The sequence below is a fragment of the Lagenorhynchus albirostris genome, chromosome 10, assembly GCF_949774975.1.
Source record: "Lagenorhynchus albirostris chromosome 10, mLagAlb1.1, whole genome shotgun sequence".
Taxonomy (NCBI): Eukaryota; Metazoa; Chordata; class Mammalia; order Artiodactyla; family Delphinidae; genus Lagenorhynchus; species Lagenorhynchus albirostris.
In genome coordinates this window covers 56,901,134-56,917,186 of record NC_083104.1, presented here as the reverse complement: position 1 = coordinate 56,917,186, position 16,053 = coordinate 56,901,134, and the positions used below count along the sequence as shown (strand labels likewise).

Sequence of the window (16,053 nt, the reverse complement as noted above, 5' to 3'; positions counted from 1 at the left end):
CTAATTTTCATGGTTTCTTTCCTTCTGCAAACGTTGGGTTTTTTTTGTTCTTCTTTAACTGCTTGTGGTGCAAGGTTAGGTTATTTATTCGAGATGCTTCCTGTTTCTTAAGGTAGGATTGTATTGCTGTAAACTTCCCTCTTAGAACTGCTTTTGTTGCATCCCATAGATTTTGGGTCATTGTGTCTCCATTGCCATTTGTTTCTAGGTATTTTTTGATTTCCTCTTTGATTTCTTCAGTGATCACTTCGTTATTAAGTAGTGTATTGTTTAGCCTCCATGTGTTCGTATTTTGTACAGATCTTTTCCTGTAATTGATATCTAGTCTCATAGCGTTGTGGTCGGAAAAGATACTTGATACAATTTCAATTTCCTTAAATTTACCAAGGGTTGATTTGTGACCCAAGATATGATCTATCCTGGAGAATGTTCTATGAGCACTAGAGAAAAATGTGTATTCTGTTGTTCTTGGATGGAATTTCCTATAAATATCAATTAAGTCCATGTTGTCTAATGTATCATTTAAAGCATGTGTTTCCTTATTTATTTTCATTTTGGATGATCTGTCCTCTGGTGAAAGTGGGGTGTTAAAGTCCCCTACTATAAATGTGTTACTGTCGATTTCCCCTTTTATGGCTGTTAGTATTTGCCTTATGTATTGAGGTGCTCCTATGTTGCGTGCATAAATATTTACAACTGTTATATCTTCATCTTGGTTCAATCCCTTGACCATTATGTAGTGTCCTTCTTTGTCTCTTCTTATAGTCTTTATTTTAAAGTTTATTTTGTCTGATATGAAAACTGCTACTGCAGCTTTCTTTTGGTTTCCATTTGCATGAAATATCTTTTTGCATCCCCTTACTTTCAGTCTGTATGTGTTTCTAGGTCTGAAGTGGTTCTCTTTTAGACAGCATATATATGGGTCTTGTTTTTGTATCCATTCAGCCAATCTGTATCTTTTGGTGGGAGCATTTAGTCCATTTACATTTAAGGTAATTATCGATATATATGTTCCTATTCCCATTTTCTTAATTGTTTTGGGTTCGTTATTGCAGGTCTTTTCTTTCTGTTGTGTTTATTGCCTAGAGAAGTTCCTTTAGCAGTTCTTGTAGAGCTGGTTTGGTGGTGCTGAACTCTCTCAGCTTTTGCTTGTCTGTAAAGCTTTGAAATTCTTCATCAAATCTGAATGAGTTCCTTACTGGGTAGAGTAATCTTGGTTGCAGATTTTTCTCCTTCATCACTTTAAATATGTCCTGCCAGTCCCAACTGGCTTGCAGAGTTTCTGCTGAAAGATCAGCTGTTAACCTTATGGGGATTCCCCTGTGTTTTATTTGTTGTTTTTCCCTTGCTGCTTTTAATATGTTTTCTTTGTATTTAATTTTTGACAGTTTGATTAATATGTGTCTTGGCATGTTTCTCCTTGGATTTATCCTGTATGGGACTCTCTGTGCTTCCTGGACTTGAATAACTATTTCCTTTCCCATATTAGGGAAGTTTTCAACTATAATCTCTTGAAATATTTTCTCAGTCCCTTTCTTTTCCTCTTCTTCTTCTGGAACCCCTATAATACGAATGTTGGTGCGTTTAATGTTGTCCCAGAGGTCTCTGAGACTGTCCTCAGTTCTTTTCATTCTTTTTTCTGCTCTGCAGTAGTTATTTCCACTATTTTATCTTCCAGGTCACTTATCCATTCTTCCGAGTCAGTTATTCTGCTATTGATACCATGTAGAGTATTTTTCATTTCATTTATTGTGTTGTTCATCATTGTTGTTTCATCTTTAGTTCTTCTAGGTCCTTGTTAAATGTTTCTTGCATTTTGTCTATTCTATTTCCAAGATTTTGGATCATCTTTATTATCATTATTCTGAATTCTTCTTCAGGTAGACTGCCTATTTCCTCTTCATTTGTTAGGTCTGGTGGGTTTTTATCTTGATTCTTCATCTGCTGTGTGTTTTTCTGTCTTCTCATTTTGCTTATGTTACTGTGTTTGCGGTCTCCTTTTTGCAGGCTGCAGGTTCGTAGTTCCCGTTGTTTTTGGTGTCTGTCCCCAGTGGCTAAGGTTGGTTCAGTGGGTTGTGTAGGCTTCCTGGTGGAGGGGACTAGTGCCTGTGTTCTGGTGGATGAGGCTGGATCTTCTCTTTCTGGTGAGCAGGTCCACGTCCAGTGGTGTGTTTTGGCATGTCTGTGGACTTATTATGATTTTGGGCAGCCTCTCTGCTAATGGGTGGGGTTGTGTGCCTGTCTTGCTATTTGTTGGGCATAGGGTGTCCAGCACTGTAGCTTGCTGGTCATTGAGTGAAGCTGGGTGCTGGTGTTGAGATGGAGATCTCTGGGAGATTTTTGCCGTTTGATATTATGTGCAGCTGGGAAGTCTCTTGTGGACCAGTGTCCTGAAGTTGGCTCTCCCACCTCAGAGGAACAGCAGTAACTCCTGGCTGCAGCACCAAGAGCCTTTCATCCACACAGCTCAGAAGAAAATGGAGAAAAAGTAGAAAGAAAGAATTAGTAGAAGTAGAAAGAAAGAAGGAAAGAAAGAAAGGAGTGAGGGAGGGAGGGAGAGAAGAAGGAAGGAAGAAAGGAGGGAAGGAAGGAAAAAAAGAAATAAAGCATATAAAGTAAAATAAAATAAAGTAAGATAAAATATATAAAGTTATTAAAATAAAAAAAATTATTTAGAGGAAAAAACCCAAAAAAACAAAACAAAAAAAAAACGGATAGATAGAACGCTGGGACAAATGGTGGAAGCAAAGCTATACAGACAAAATGTCACACAGAAGCAAACACATATACATTCACAAAAAGAGGAAAAGGGGGAAAATATCATAAATCTTGCTCTCAAAGTCCACCACCTCAATTTGGGATAATTCTTGTCTAAAGGAGGGAAGGAAGGTAAGAAGAAATGGAGATAAAGTAAAATAAAGTTATTAAAATAAAAAATAATTTTTAAGAAAAAAAATTAAAAAAAAAACGGTGGATAGAACCCTCGGACAAATGGTGGAAGCAAAGCTATACAGACAAAATCTCACACAGAAGCATAGATATACACACTCACAAAACAAGGAAAAGATGGAAAAATAATAAATCTTGCCCTCAAAGTCCACCTCCTTAATTTGGATTGATTCATTGTCTATTAATGTATTCCACAGATGCAGGGTACATCAAGTTGATTGTGGAGCTTTAATCCGCTGCTGCTGAGGCTGCTGGGAGAGATTTCCCTTTCTCTTCTTTGTTCTCACAGCTCCTGGGGGCTCAGCTTTGGATTTGGCCCCACCTCTGCGTGTAGGTCACCGGAGGGCGTCTGTTCTTTGCTCAGACAGGATGGGGTTAAAGGAGCCGTTGATTCGGGGGCTCTGGCTCACTCAGGCCGGGGGGAGGGAGGGTCATGGAGTGCAGGGCGAGCCTGCAGCAGCAGAGGCCAGCGTGATGTTGCACCAGCCTGAGGTGCGCTGTGCGTTCTCCCGGGGGAGTTGTCCCTGGATCACGGGACCCTGGCAGTGGTGGGCTGCACAGGCTCCCTGGAAGGGGGTGTGGATAGTGACCTGTGCACGCACACAGGCTTCTTGGTGGCGGCAGCAGCAGCCTTTGCATCTCATGTTTGTCTCTGGGGTCTGCACTTTTAGCTGCGGCTCGCACCCGTCTCTGGAGCTCCTTTAAGCAGCGCTCTTAATCCCCTCTCCTCACACACCAGGAAACAAAGAGGGAAGAAAATGTCTCTTGCCTCTTCAGCAGGTCCAGACTTTTCCCTGGACTCCCTTCTCGCTAGCTGTGGCGCACTAACCCCCTGCAGGCTGTGTTCACGCCGCCAACCCCAGTCCTCTCCCTGCGCTCCGACCGAAGCCCGAGCCTCAGCTCCCAGCCCCGCCCACCCCATTGGGGGAGCAGACAAGCCTCTTGGGCTGGTGAGTACCAGTCGGCCCTTCCTCTGTGCCGGAATCTCTCCACTTTGCCCTCTGCACCCCTGTTGCTGTGCTCTCCTCTGTGGCTGCTAACCCCCCTCCCCCAACCGCCACCCGCAGTCTCTGCCTGCGAAGGGGTTTCCTAGTGTGTGGAAACCTTTCCTCCTTCACAGCTCCCTCCCACTGGTGCAGGTCCCATCCCTATCCTTTTGTCTCTGTTTATTCTTTTTTCTTTTGCCCTACCCAGGTACGTGGGGGATTTCTTGCCTTTTGGGAGGTCTGAGGTCTTCTGCCAGCGTTCAGTAGGTGTTCTGTAGGAGTTGTTCCACGTGTAGATGTATTTCTGGTGTATCTGTGGGGAGGAAGGTGATCTCCACATCTTACTCTTCTGCCATCTTCCCGGAAGTCCTTCTGCAATTTAAATTGAGATCAGCAACTTAAAATTTAAAAATGTATTTCTGTGTGTTTATATATGTGCATATAGCTATATATAAACCTCATGGTAATAACAAAACAAAAATCTATGATAGACATACAAAAAAAAAGAGAAAAAAATCCCAACATAACACTAAAGATAGTCCTCAAGCCACAGGTGAAGAGAACAAAAAAAGAAAGAACACAAAAATAACTACAACAACAACCACAAAACAATTGACAAAATGGCAATAAGTACATACCTATCAATAATTACTTTAAATGTACATGAACTAAATGCTCTAATCAAAAGACACAGAGTGGCTGAATGGATAAAAAAGCAAGATCCACATATATGCTTCCTACAAGACACTCATTTCAAATCAAAAGGCACACACAGACTGAAAGTGAGGGGATGGAAAAGGTATTCCATGCAAGTGTAAATGAAAAGAAAGCTGGAGTAGCAATAATTAGACAAAATAGCCTTTAAAACAAAGACTGTAAAAAGACTGAAGAATTTTACAATGATCGAGGGCGAAGAAGAAGATATAATAATTTTAAATATATAAGCACCCAACATAAATACCTAAATACATAGAGCAAATATTAACAAACATAATTAGAGAGATTGACAGTAGCACAATAATAGCAGAGGACTTTAACACTCAACTTACATCAATGGAGAGATCATCCAGACAGAAAATCAATAAGGAAACATTGGTCTTAAATGACACACTAGACCAAATAGACTTAATAGATATACATAAAACACTCCATCGAAAAGCAGAAGAATACACATTCCTTTCAAGTATTCATGGAACATTCTCCAGGATAGATCACGTTAGGTGACAAAATAAGTCTCAGTAAATTTAAGAAAAATGAAATCATATCAAGTGTATTTTCTGACCATAATGTGATGAGACTAGAATCAACTACAAGAAAAAAACTGCAAAATACACAAACACATGAAGGCTAAACAATATGCTACTAAACAACAAATGGATTACTGAAGAAATCAAAGAGGAAATCAAAAAATACTTGTAGACAAACAAAAATGAAACACAACAGTCCAAAATCTATGGGATGCAGCAAAAGCATTTCAAAGATTGCAATTTATAGCAATACAAGCCTACCTTAGGAAACAAGAAAAAATTGAAAAAAAAAACCCCACCCAAAACCAAAACCTAACAAACAACCCTCCCCCCAAAAAACCAACAAAAAACCCAACTTAACCTTACACCTAACGGAATTTGAAAAAGAAGAATGAAGAAAACCCAAAGTTAGCAGAAGGAAAGAAAACGTAAAGATCAGAGGAGAAATAAATGAAATAGAGATCAAAAAAAAAAAAAAAAACACCCCACGACAATACAAGAAAAAAAAGATCAGTGAATCTAAGAGCAATTGTCTTGAAAATATAAACAAAATTGATAAACCTTTAGCCAGATTCACTATGAAAAAAATGAGAAAAAGACAGAGGGTTCAAATCAATATAATCAGAAATGAAAAATGAGAGGTTACAAACACCACAGAAATACAAAGAATCATGAGAGAGTTCTATAAATGATTGTATGCCAATAAAATGGACAAACAAGAAGTAATGGACAAATTCCAAGAAATGTAGAACCTCCCAAGACTGAACCTGGAAAAAATAGAAAACATGAACAGAAAAATTACCAGTAATGAAATTAAAATAGTAATAAAAAATCCAACAAACTAAAGTCCAGGACCAGGTCCTTCACAGGTAAACTCTACCAAACATTTAGAAAAGAGTTAGCACCTATCCTTCACAAACTATTCCAAAAAGTTTCAGAGAGAGAAACACTTTTGAACACATTCTAAAAGGCCAATATCACACTATACCAAAGCCAGACCAAGATATAATAAAAAAGACTACTGACTAATATCACTGATGTACATAAATGCAAAATTCTCAAGAAAATATTAGTAAACCGTATTCAACAATACATTAAAAGGATCATACATCTTCATCAAGTGGGATTTATCTCAGGGATGCAAGAATGGTTCAAATCCACAAATCAATCACTGTGAAACACCACATTAACAAAGTGAGGAACTCACCAAGAAGGAAAGAGAGAGGACCCAGAGAAAGAAAATAAGAAAATGAAAGAAGAGAAATAACAACCAATACCGTAGAAATACCCAAAAAATAAAAGAGAATACTATGAACAATTATATGTTAACAAATTGGACAACCTAGAAGAAATGGAAAAGTTTCTAGAAACATACAGCCTGCCAAAACTGAATCAAAAGGAAATAGATAATTGAACAGACCAATCACTAGAAGTGAAATAGAATCTGTAATAATAATTAAAAAAACCCCAAACCTCCCTGCAAACAAAAGTCCAGGACCAGATGGCTCCACTGGGGAATTCTATAAACATACAAAGAAGAATATATACCAATCCTTCTCAACCTCTTCCAAAAGACTGAAAAGAAGGGAACACTCCTGCAGTCATTCTATGAAGCCACCATAACCCTGACACTAAAACCAGACAAAGACACTACCAAAAAGAAAATTATAGGCCAATATCTTTGATGGATATAGATGCAAAAGTCCTCAACAAAATATTAGTAAACCAAATCCAACAACATATAAAAATCCTTTTTCATATACCATGATCAAGCTGGATTCATCCCAGGGTCACAAGGATGGTTCCACATATGTAAATCAATCAATGTGATACACCATTATCAACAGAAGAAAAGACAAAAACCACATGATCATTTCAATAGATGCAGAAAAAGCATCTGATAAAATTCAACATCCTTTCATAAAAAATACTCGCACCAAAGTGGGTATAGAGCATAATTCAGAATAATAAAAGCTATTTATGACAAAAATACAGCCAACATAATACTCAGTGGTGAAAAGTTGAAAGCCTTCTCACTAGATTCAAGGAACGAGACAAGGATACCCACTCTCATGATTTCTATTCAATATAGTATCAAATTTCTGAGCCACAGCAGTCAGACAAGACAAGGAAATTAAAGGTATCCAAATTGGAAGGGAAGAGGTGAAATTGTCATATGCAGATGATATGATGCATATACACATATAGAAAACCCTAAAGACTCCACACAAAAATTACTAGAACTGATCAATGAGTTCAGCAAGGTAGCAGGATACAAGATTAACATACAGAAATTGGTTGCATTTCTTTTCACTAACAATGAAATATCAGAAGAAGAAAGTTAAAAAAAAATCCCCTTTAAAATTGCACCAAACAAACAAAATAGTACTTAGGCATAAACCTGACCAAGGAGGTGAAAGACTTATATCCCAAAAACTATAAAATATTTTTAAAGGAAATTGAAGATGATTAGAAGAAATAGAAAGATATCCCATGATCCTGGAATGAAAGAATTAATATTATTAAAATGGCCATACTATCCAAAGCAATCTACAGGTTTAATACAATCCCTATCAAATTACCCATGACATCTTTCAATGAACTAGAACAAATAACCCTAAAATTTATGTGGAACCACAAAAAGACCCAGAATTGCCAAAGTAATCCTGAGGAAAAAGGAAGAGAGCTAGAGGCATAACCTCACAGACTTCAGACAATGCTACAAAGCTACAGCAATCAAAACTGCATGGTATTGGCACAAAAAGAGACATATAGATCACTGCAATAGAAGAGAGAGCTCAGAAATAAACCCACACACCTATGGTCAATTAATCTTTGACAAAGGAGGCAAGAAAATACAATGGAGAAGAGACAGTCTCTTCATGAAGTGGTGGTGGGAAAGCTGAATAGCTGCATGTAAATAAATGAACTTAGAACATGTCCTCAAACCATACACAAAAATAAACTCAAAATGGCTTAAAGGATTAATTATAAGACATGACACCATAAAACTCCCAGAAGAGAACATAGGCAGAATACTCTTTGACATAAATTGTAGCAATATTTTTTTGGATCTGTCTCCTAAGGCAAAAGAAATAAAAGCAAAAATAAACAAATGAGACCTAATCAAAGGAAACAAAACAATAAGACAACCTACAGACTGGGAAAATATTTGCAAGTGATGTGACTGACAAGGGAATAATCTCCAAAATATACAAACAGTTCATACAACTCAATATCCAAAAAACCAATCAAAAAAGGACAGAAGACCTAAATTGACATTTCTCCAAAAACGGCATAGAGATGGACAAAAGGTACATGAGAAGATGTTCAATATTGCTAATTATTAGAGAAATGCAAATCAAAACTACAATGAGATATCACTTCACACCAGTCTGAATGGTCATCATCAAAAAGTCTATAAATAATAAGTGCTGGAGAAGGTGTGGAGAAAAGGGAATTCTCCTACACTGTTGGTAGGAATGTAAATTTGTGCAGCTACTATAGAGAATAGTATGGATGTTCCTCAAGATACTAAAAATAGAGTTGCCATATGATCCAGCAATCCCACTCCTGGGCATATATCCAAAGAAAATTCTAATTTGAAAAGATACATGCACCCCAATGTTCATAGCAGCACTATTTACAATAGCCAAGACATGGAAGCAACCTAAATGTCCATCACTAGATGAATGGATAAAGAAGATATGGTATATATGTATACCATGAAATATTACCCAGACATAAAAAAGAATAAAATAATGTAATTTGCAGCAACGTGAATGAGCCTATAGATTATCATACTAAGTGAAGTCAGAGAAAGACAAATATCACATGATATCACTTATATGTGGAATCTAAAAAAAAGACACAAATGAACTTATTTACAAAACAGAAACTGACTCACAGACACAGAAAACAAACTTATGGTTACCAAAGGGGAAAGGAGGAGTGATAAGTTAGGAGTTTGGGATTAACAAATACACACTATTATATATAAGGTAGAAAAACAACCAGGACCTACTCTATGGAACAGGGAACTATATTCAATATCTTGTAATAACCTATAATGGAATAGAATCTGATAAAGAATAACATATATATACAAAAACTGAATCACCCTGCTGTACACCAGAAACTATCACAACACTGTAAATCAACTCTACTTAAAAAAAAAGAAATTGAAGAATAAAAATCATATGATCATCTTAATAGATGCAGAAAAAGGTTTTGACAAAATTCAACATCCACTTACAATTAAAAACTCTCCACAAACTGGGTATAGAAGGAACATACCTCATCATAATAAAGCCCATATATGATAAACCCACAGCTAACAGCCTACTAAAAAGTGAAGAGCTAAAAGCATTTCCTCTAAGATCAGGAACAAGACAAGGATGCCCATTCTTGCCACTTTTTTTCAACATAATATTGGAAGTCCTAGCCATAGCAATCAGACAAGAAAAAGAAGCAAATGGAATCCAAATTGAAAAGAAAGAAGTAAAATTGTCACTATTTGCAGATGACGTGGTACTAAACATAGAAAATCTTAAAGGCAGCACCAAAAACTACTATAACTCATCAATGAATTCAGTAATGTTTCAGGATACAAAATTAATATACAGAAATCTGTTACATTTCTACACATTAAGAACAAACTATCAGAAAGAGAAGTTAGGAAAACAATCCCATTTACCATCCATCAAAAAAAAATACCTAATTAAGGAGGTTAAAACTCCTTAATTGGAGTTGGAAAACTGGACAACTTTAAGACATTAAAGCATTGGAAAACACTAAGACACTGAAGAAAAAAACTGAAGAGGACAAAAAAGATGACAAGTGATACTGTGTCCATGGATTGGAAGAATTAACATTGTAAAAATGATCATACTACCTAAGGCAATGTACATATTCAATGCAATCCCTATCAAAATATCAGTGGTATTTTTCATAGAAGTAGAAAAAAAAATCCTAAAGTGTGTATGGAAACACAAAAGATCTTAAATAGCCAAAGCAATCTTGAGAAAAGCCTCAGAGCTGGAGGTATCATGCTCCCTTCAGACTATATTACAAAGCTACAGTCATCAATACAGTATGGTACTGGCACAAAAACGGATACATAGATCAATGGGTTAGAATAGAGAGCCTGGAATAAACCCATGCACTTCTGGTCTATTAATCTATGACAAAGAAGGCAAGAATATACAATGGGGAAAAGACAGTCTCTTCAATAAGTGGTGCTAGGAATACTGGACAGCTACATGTAAAAGAATGAAATTAAAACATTTTCTCACAGCTTATAGGAAAATAACTTCAAAATGGATTAAAGACCTAAATGTAAGACTGGAATCAATAAAACTCCTAAAAGAAAACATAAGCAGAATACTATAAAGAAGATGTGGTACATATATATGCAGTAGAATACCACTCAGCCATAAAAAAAGAATGAAATTTTGCTGTTTGCAACCAAATGGATGGACCTGGAGGGTATTATGCTTAGTGAAATAAGTCAGACAGAGAAAAACAAATACTGTATGATATCAGTTGTATGTGGAATCTCAAAAAAATAAAACAAACAAATGAATATAATAAAACAAATAGACTCACATATATAGAGAACAAACTAGTGGTTTCCAGTGGGGAGACGGAAGGAGGAGGGGCAAGATAAGGGTAGGGAATTAGGAAACACAAACTACTAGGTATAAAATAAATAAGATACAAGGATGCTATGTACAGCACTAGGAATATAGTTACTATTTTATAAAAACTTTGAATGGAATATAAATGGAAAAATTATGAACCACTATGTTATATACCTGAAAGTAATATAATATTGTAAATCAACTATACCTCAATTAAAAAAACATGAAAAGTGAAATAAAAGGTATGACTGTAATAAAAACATAAAAAATGAAATAAAAATTTAAAAAACCCACCAAAATTATATTGATTGAATCTTTAACTTCCGGATTCCAAGCATGGCAAGATAAACAACCAAATACTATTGCTTTCCTTCTAAAAAAAAGAAAAGGTTGCTGGAAATGCTGTTATTCCAGAAATCAAAACTGGCTCTTCTTGGAGACTAATTCTTTTTTTTTAAATTAATTAATTAATTAATTTATTTTTGGCCATGTTGGGTCTTCGTTTCTGTGTGAGGGTTTTCTCTAGTTGCAGCAAGCAGGGGCCACTCTTCATCGCAGTGTGCGGGGGAGACTAATTCTTATATAATTTTCCCAGCTGAGGCAGATCCTGGCAAGGAATTTAGTGACCAGGTATCCTGATCAAGGATGGGCTTTGTAACCCTATTGTGCTGGGCCCATCCTCAGGAGGGTTAAAAAAGAACATTTATGTGTTGAAGCGCCCCTTACTAAATCCCTACTTTCAGGGAAACCAGAGCGTGAGTAAAGGATAAGTCATGGGTAATGATACAACAAAGGCAGAGAGAAAATAAAACAAGGGCGTCACAGGCACCATCACATGCACTTGCGGAAGTCTGTGGCTTTGGCATCCCTTTTTCAAGTATACTCAGAAATAAACTTAAATATCAAAATAATTTAAAGGTTAATGTCATGAAAAATAAAAGTACATATTCTGATTTGTACCATGGCAAAATTATTACCACCAAAAATAGTAATGAAATCAATTACACAGACTAATAAGAAAAAAATTTTAAGGTAAATATTATTTCCTTCTTTAAACTGACACAATATTTTCATCTATATTTCCAAGATTACTGAATAAATTGAATATAAGTGGTCACTGCTACTTATACAAAGATCATATTACAAACAAAGAATTTCTAAGATATCTTTTTGATACCTCTGGTTTTGTAATTTACAACAAATTACGGGTTAGTTCTTTGGAACGTCAATTATATTGACTTAATTTTCATAAGATCAAAATGGGTGCAAATATGTATCTCTATAGTAGTAAATATCACATGTAGCAATTAATATTTTTCTAACTTAAGATGAATTTTCCTCAACACAAGCAAGAACAGCCTCAGAGAGTCCATCAGAATGCATCCTGAAGAGACTGAAAGATTTCCACTTACTTGAGAGAGAAGAACCGGCTCATGCTGACACATGACTGTGTTCCGGTTGGCTTCCATAAAATACCTCTGTGTGTGTCTCCGTTCCCGTTCCAGCTTCTTCTCCAAGGTCAGCTGGGATGCGGATAAATTATCTACATACTTCATCATGACATCTGATATCATGGAGCTGACTTCTACAATATCTGGGCGGGTTTCTGCATCAGGAGTGAGGCATCTAAGGGAAGATAACCTAATTACAGCCCTCTAGTCGAAATCGGGACCAGGCCACGGGGTGTGAAGGGCCAAGTTTAAATTCTGCTGTGTGTCCCCCATGATGTTTGCACCCAAGAGAACCCGGGCAAGGTGGACATCAAGCATAGCTTTGCATCGAAGGCCTCTCAAAAGGCATTTGGAAAGTTTGGGGAGGAGAGGGAGCAGCACTGTTCTCTTTGCAGCTAGGCTGGTGGGCAAGGGTTACAGGCTGCACAGGAAGCTGCTCTCAGTCTCAGGATGGGCAGGTGGGGTCTGCATCTTCTTGTGTAAGTGGTTATTTTCTAAAACCACTCCAACTCATTGGCCAGTTAAACAAAGAATGATCCCAATAATATAGGCCCTGATGATCACACCTGATGCACCAAAAGGAAGGCAGGATTCTTGGGGGGTGGGCAGATAACAACATTTTGGCCTTTTCCAGCTGTATAGGGGCAATGTCAACAACTTTGATTAGTGAGAGTCTTATAAAGCATGATGTCATAAAAATAAAATTCAACCCAGTTACTTAGAGGTTTAAGGTGTGCTTCATAATTTTTAACAGTAGATAATTTGACAAATCACATGCTAAAAATTTTCTCGGGGCTTCCCTGGTGGCACAGTGGTTGAGAGTCCACCTGCCGATGCAGGGGACATGGGTTCGTGCCCCGGTCCGGGACATGCCGCGGAGCGGCTAGGCCCGTGAGCCATGGCCGCTGAGCCTGTGCTCCGCTACGGGAGAGGCCACAACAGTGAGAGGCCTGCGTACCGCAAAAAAAAAAAAAAATTCTCGAATTTTGGCAGTAGGAAATATCAGTCAGCCTGCTAAAGGGAGCATTGTTTCTGTCACAGCTAAACACTAAGAGAAGGCTATTCTAGATGCTTGTGTAACCAATTATCAAGATCACTGGTTAGCATAATTTAAAACATTCTGGTCCTCACTACAATATTTGTCTATCTTTTTAATTCAAAAGCTCTAATTTCAATGAAGTTATGTGTACTTCTCAATAAAATTTAACTTATTTGGACTTTGACTAAAATATCTAATTTTCACATCTTGTATTTGATTTAGCAACCCAAAGTTACTACAACTTTCAACTATACTAATGTCTCCAGGCAAGACTCAAGAATTATTACTCACAATTACTATTAATAACAGAAGTGAAAATAACACTCTAACTTGTTATTTTTCTAATTATTTGTCCTTGAGTTTTCTTTGCATTTATTTATTTATTTTATTTTTCTTTTATTCTAAATTGTAGATGATTTACAATATTAGTTTCAGGTATACAACATAGTGATTGAATATTTTTATAGATTGTGTTCCATTTAAAGTTATTATAAAATATTGGCTATAGTCCCTGTGCTGTACAATATATCCTTATATCTATTTCATATCTAGTAGTGTACCTCTTAATCCCCTTCCCTTATCTTGCCTCTCCCCCAACCCCTCTACCCACTGGTTTGTTCACTGTATCTATGAGTCTGTCCTATTTTGTTATATTCATTCGTTTGTTTTACTTTTTAGATTAATATATGTGATAAGATACAGTATTTTTCTTTCTCTGTCTGACTTAGTTCAATTAGCATGATACCCTCTAAGTCCATCCATGTAGTTGCAAATGGCAAAATTTCGTTCTTTTATATGGCTGAGATAATTCCTATGTATTTTATTCCTTGTGAAGCAACCATAAATGGCATTATTTTCTTACATTCTCTTTCTGAGAATTCATTATTATATGTTGTTTAAAAATCAACAGATTTCCATATAATAATGTTGTATCCTGATTTACTGAATCACTTAGTAGTTCTAATAGTTTTTTGGTGGAGAACTTAGGGTTTTATATATATAGTATCATGTCATCTGCAAATAGTGACAATTTTACTTTTTCCCTTCCAATTTGGATGCCTTTTATTTCTTTTTCTTGTCTGACTGCTGTGCCTAGGAATTCCAGTACTATGTTACCTAGAAATGGTAGAAATGGTGAGAGTGGGCATCCTTGTACCTGATTTTAGAGACAATCTAATGATAACCCTGCTGGTATCCTAGGTGGTAGGGCTAGGGTTTTTGTTTTTGTTTTGCTTTTTCTTTTCAGTACGTTAAATATATCATACCACTCCCTGTGGCCTGCAATGTTTCTGCAGAAAAATCAGCTGAAAGCCTTATGGAAGTTCCCTGTAACTGACTGTTTTTCTCTTGCTGCCTTTATTTTATTTTTTTTCTTTTTATTCTTTTTTTCTTTATTGGAGTATAATTGCCTTACAATGGTGTGTTAGTTTCTGCTTTATAACAAAGTGAATCAGCTTTACATATATATATACTTATATCCCCATATCTCCTCCCTCTTGCATCTCCTTCCCACCACCCTCCATAACCCACCCCTCTAGGTGGTCACAAAGAACCGAGCTGAAATCCCTGTGCCATATGGCTGCTTCCCAGTAGCTATCTATTTTACATTTGGTAGGGTATCTATGTCCATGTCACTCTCTCACTTCATCCCAGCTTACACTTCCCCTTCCCTGTGTCCTCAAGTCCATTCTTTACATCTGTGTCTTTATTCCTGTCCTGTGCCTAGGTTCTTCAAAACCATTTTTCTTTTAGATTCCATACATATGTGTTAGTATATGGTATTTGTTCTTCTCTTTCTAACTTACTCCACTCTGTATGACATACTCTAGGTCCATCCACCTCATTAAAAATAACTCAATTTCGTTTCTTTTTATGGCTGAGTAATATTCCATTGTATATATGTACCACATCTTCTTTATCCATTCATCTGTTGATGGACACTTAGGTTGCTTCCATGTCCTGGCTATTGTAAATAGAGCTGCAATGAACATTGTGGCACATGACACTTTTTGAACTATGGTTTTTTCAGGGTATGTGCCCAGTAGTGGGATTGCTGGGTCATATGGTAGTTCTATTTTCAGTTTTTTAAGGAACCTCCATACTGTTCTCCATACTGGCTGTATCAATTTACATTCCCACCAACAGTGCAAGAGTGTTCCCTTTTCTCCACACCCTCTCCAGCATTTATTATTTGTAGATATTTTGATTATGGCCATTCAGACTGGTGTGAGGTGACACATCATTGTAGTTTTGATTTGCATTTCTCTAATGATTAGTGATGTTGAGCATTATTTCATGTGTTTGTTGGTAATCTGTATATCTTCTTTGGAGAAATGTCTATTTAGGACTTCTGCCCATGTTTGGATTGGGTTGTTTGTTTTTTGATATTGAACTGCATGAGCTGCTTGTATATTTTGGAGATTAAACCCTGTCAGTTGCTTCATTTGCAAATATTTTCTCCCATTCTGAGGGTTGTTGTTTTGTCTTATTTATTGTTTCCTTTGCTGTGCAAAAGCTTTTAAGTTTCATTAGGTCCCATTTGTTTATTTTTGTTTTTAATTCCATTTCTCTAGGAGGTGGGTCAAAGAAGATCTTGCTGTGATTTACGTCATAGACTGGTCTGCCTATGCTTTCCTCTACGAGTTTTAAAGTGTCTGGCCTGACATTAAGGTTTTTAATCCATTTTGAGTTTATTTTTCTGTATGGTGTTAGGAAGTGTTCTAATTTCATTCTTTTACA

At 36.7% G+C, this 16,053-nt stretch overlaps 1 protein-coding gene across 1 annotated transcript in view; it reads right to left on the bottom strand.

The window, feature by feature from the left end:
• Positions 1–16,053, bottom strand: part of NEK10 (NIMA related kinase 10) — a 321,674-nt gene that overhangs the window by 126,084 nt on the left and 179,537 nt on the right. Inside the window, exon 27 of the mRNA XM_060164097.1 lies at positions 12,237–12,450. Coding sequence (XP_060020080.1) covers positions 12,237–12,450 — 214 coding nt within the window. The remainder of the gene's footprint in view (positions 1–12,236; positions 12,451–16,053) is intronic.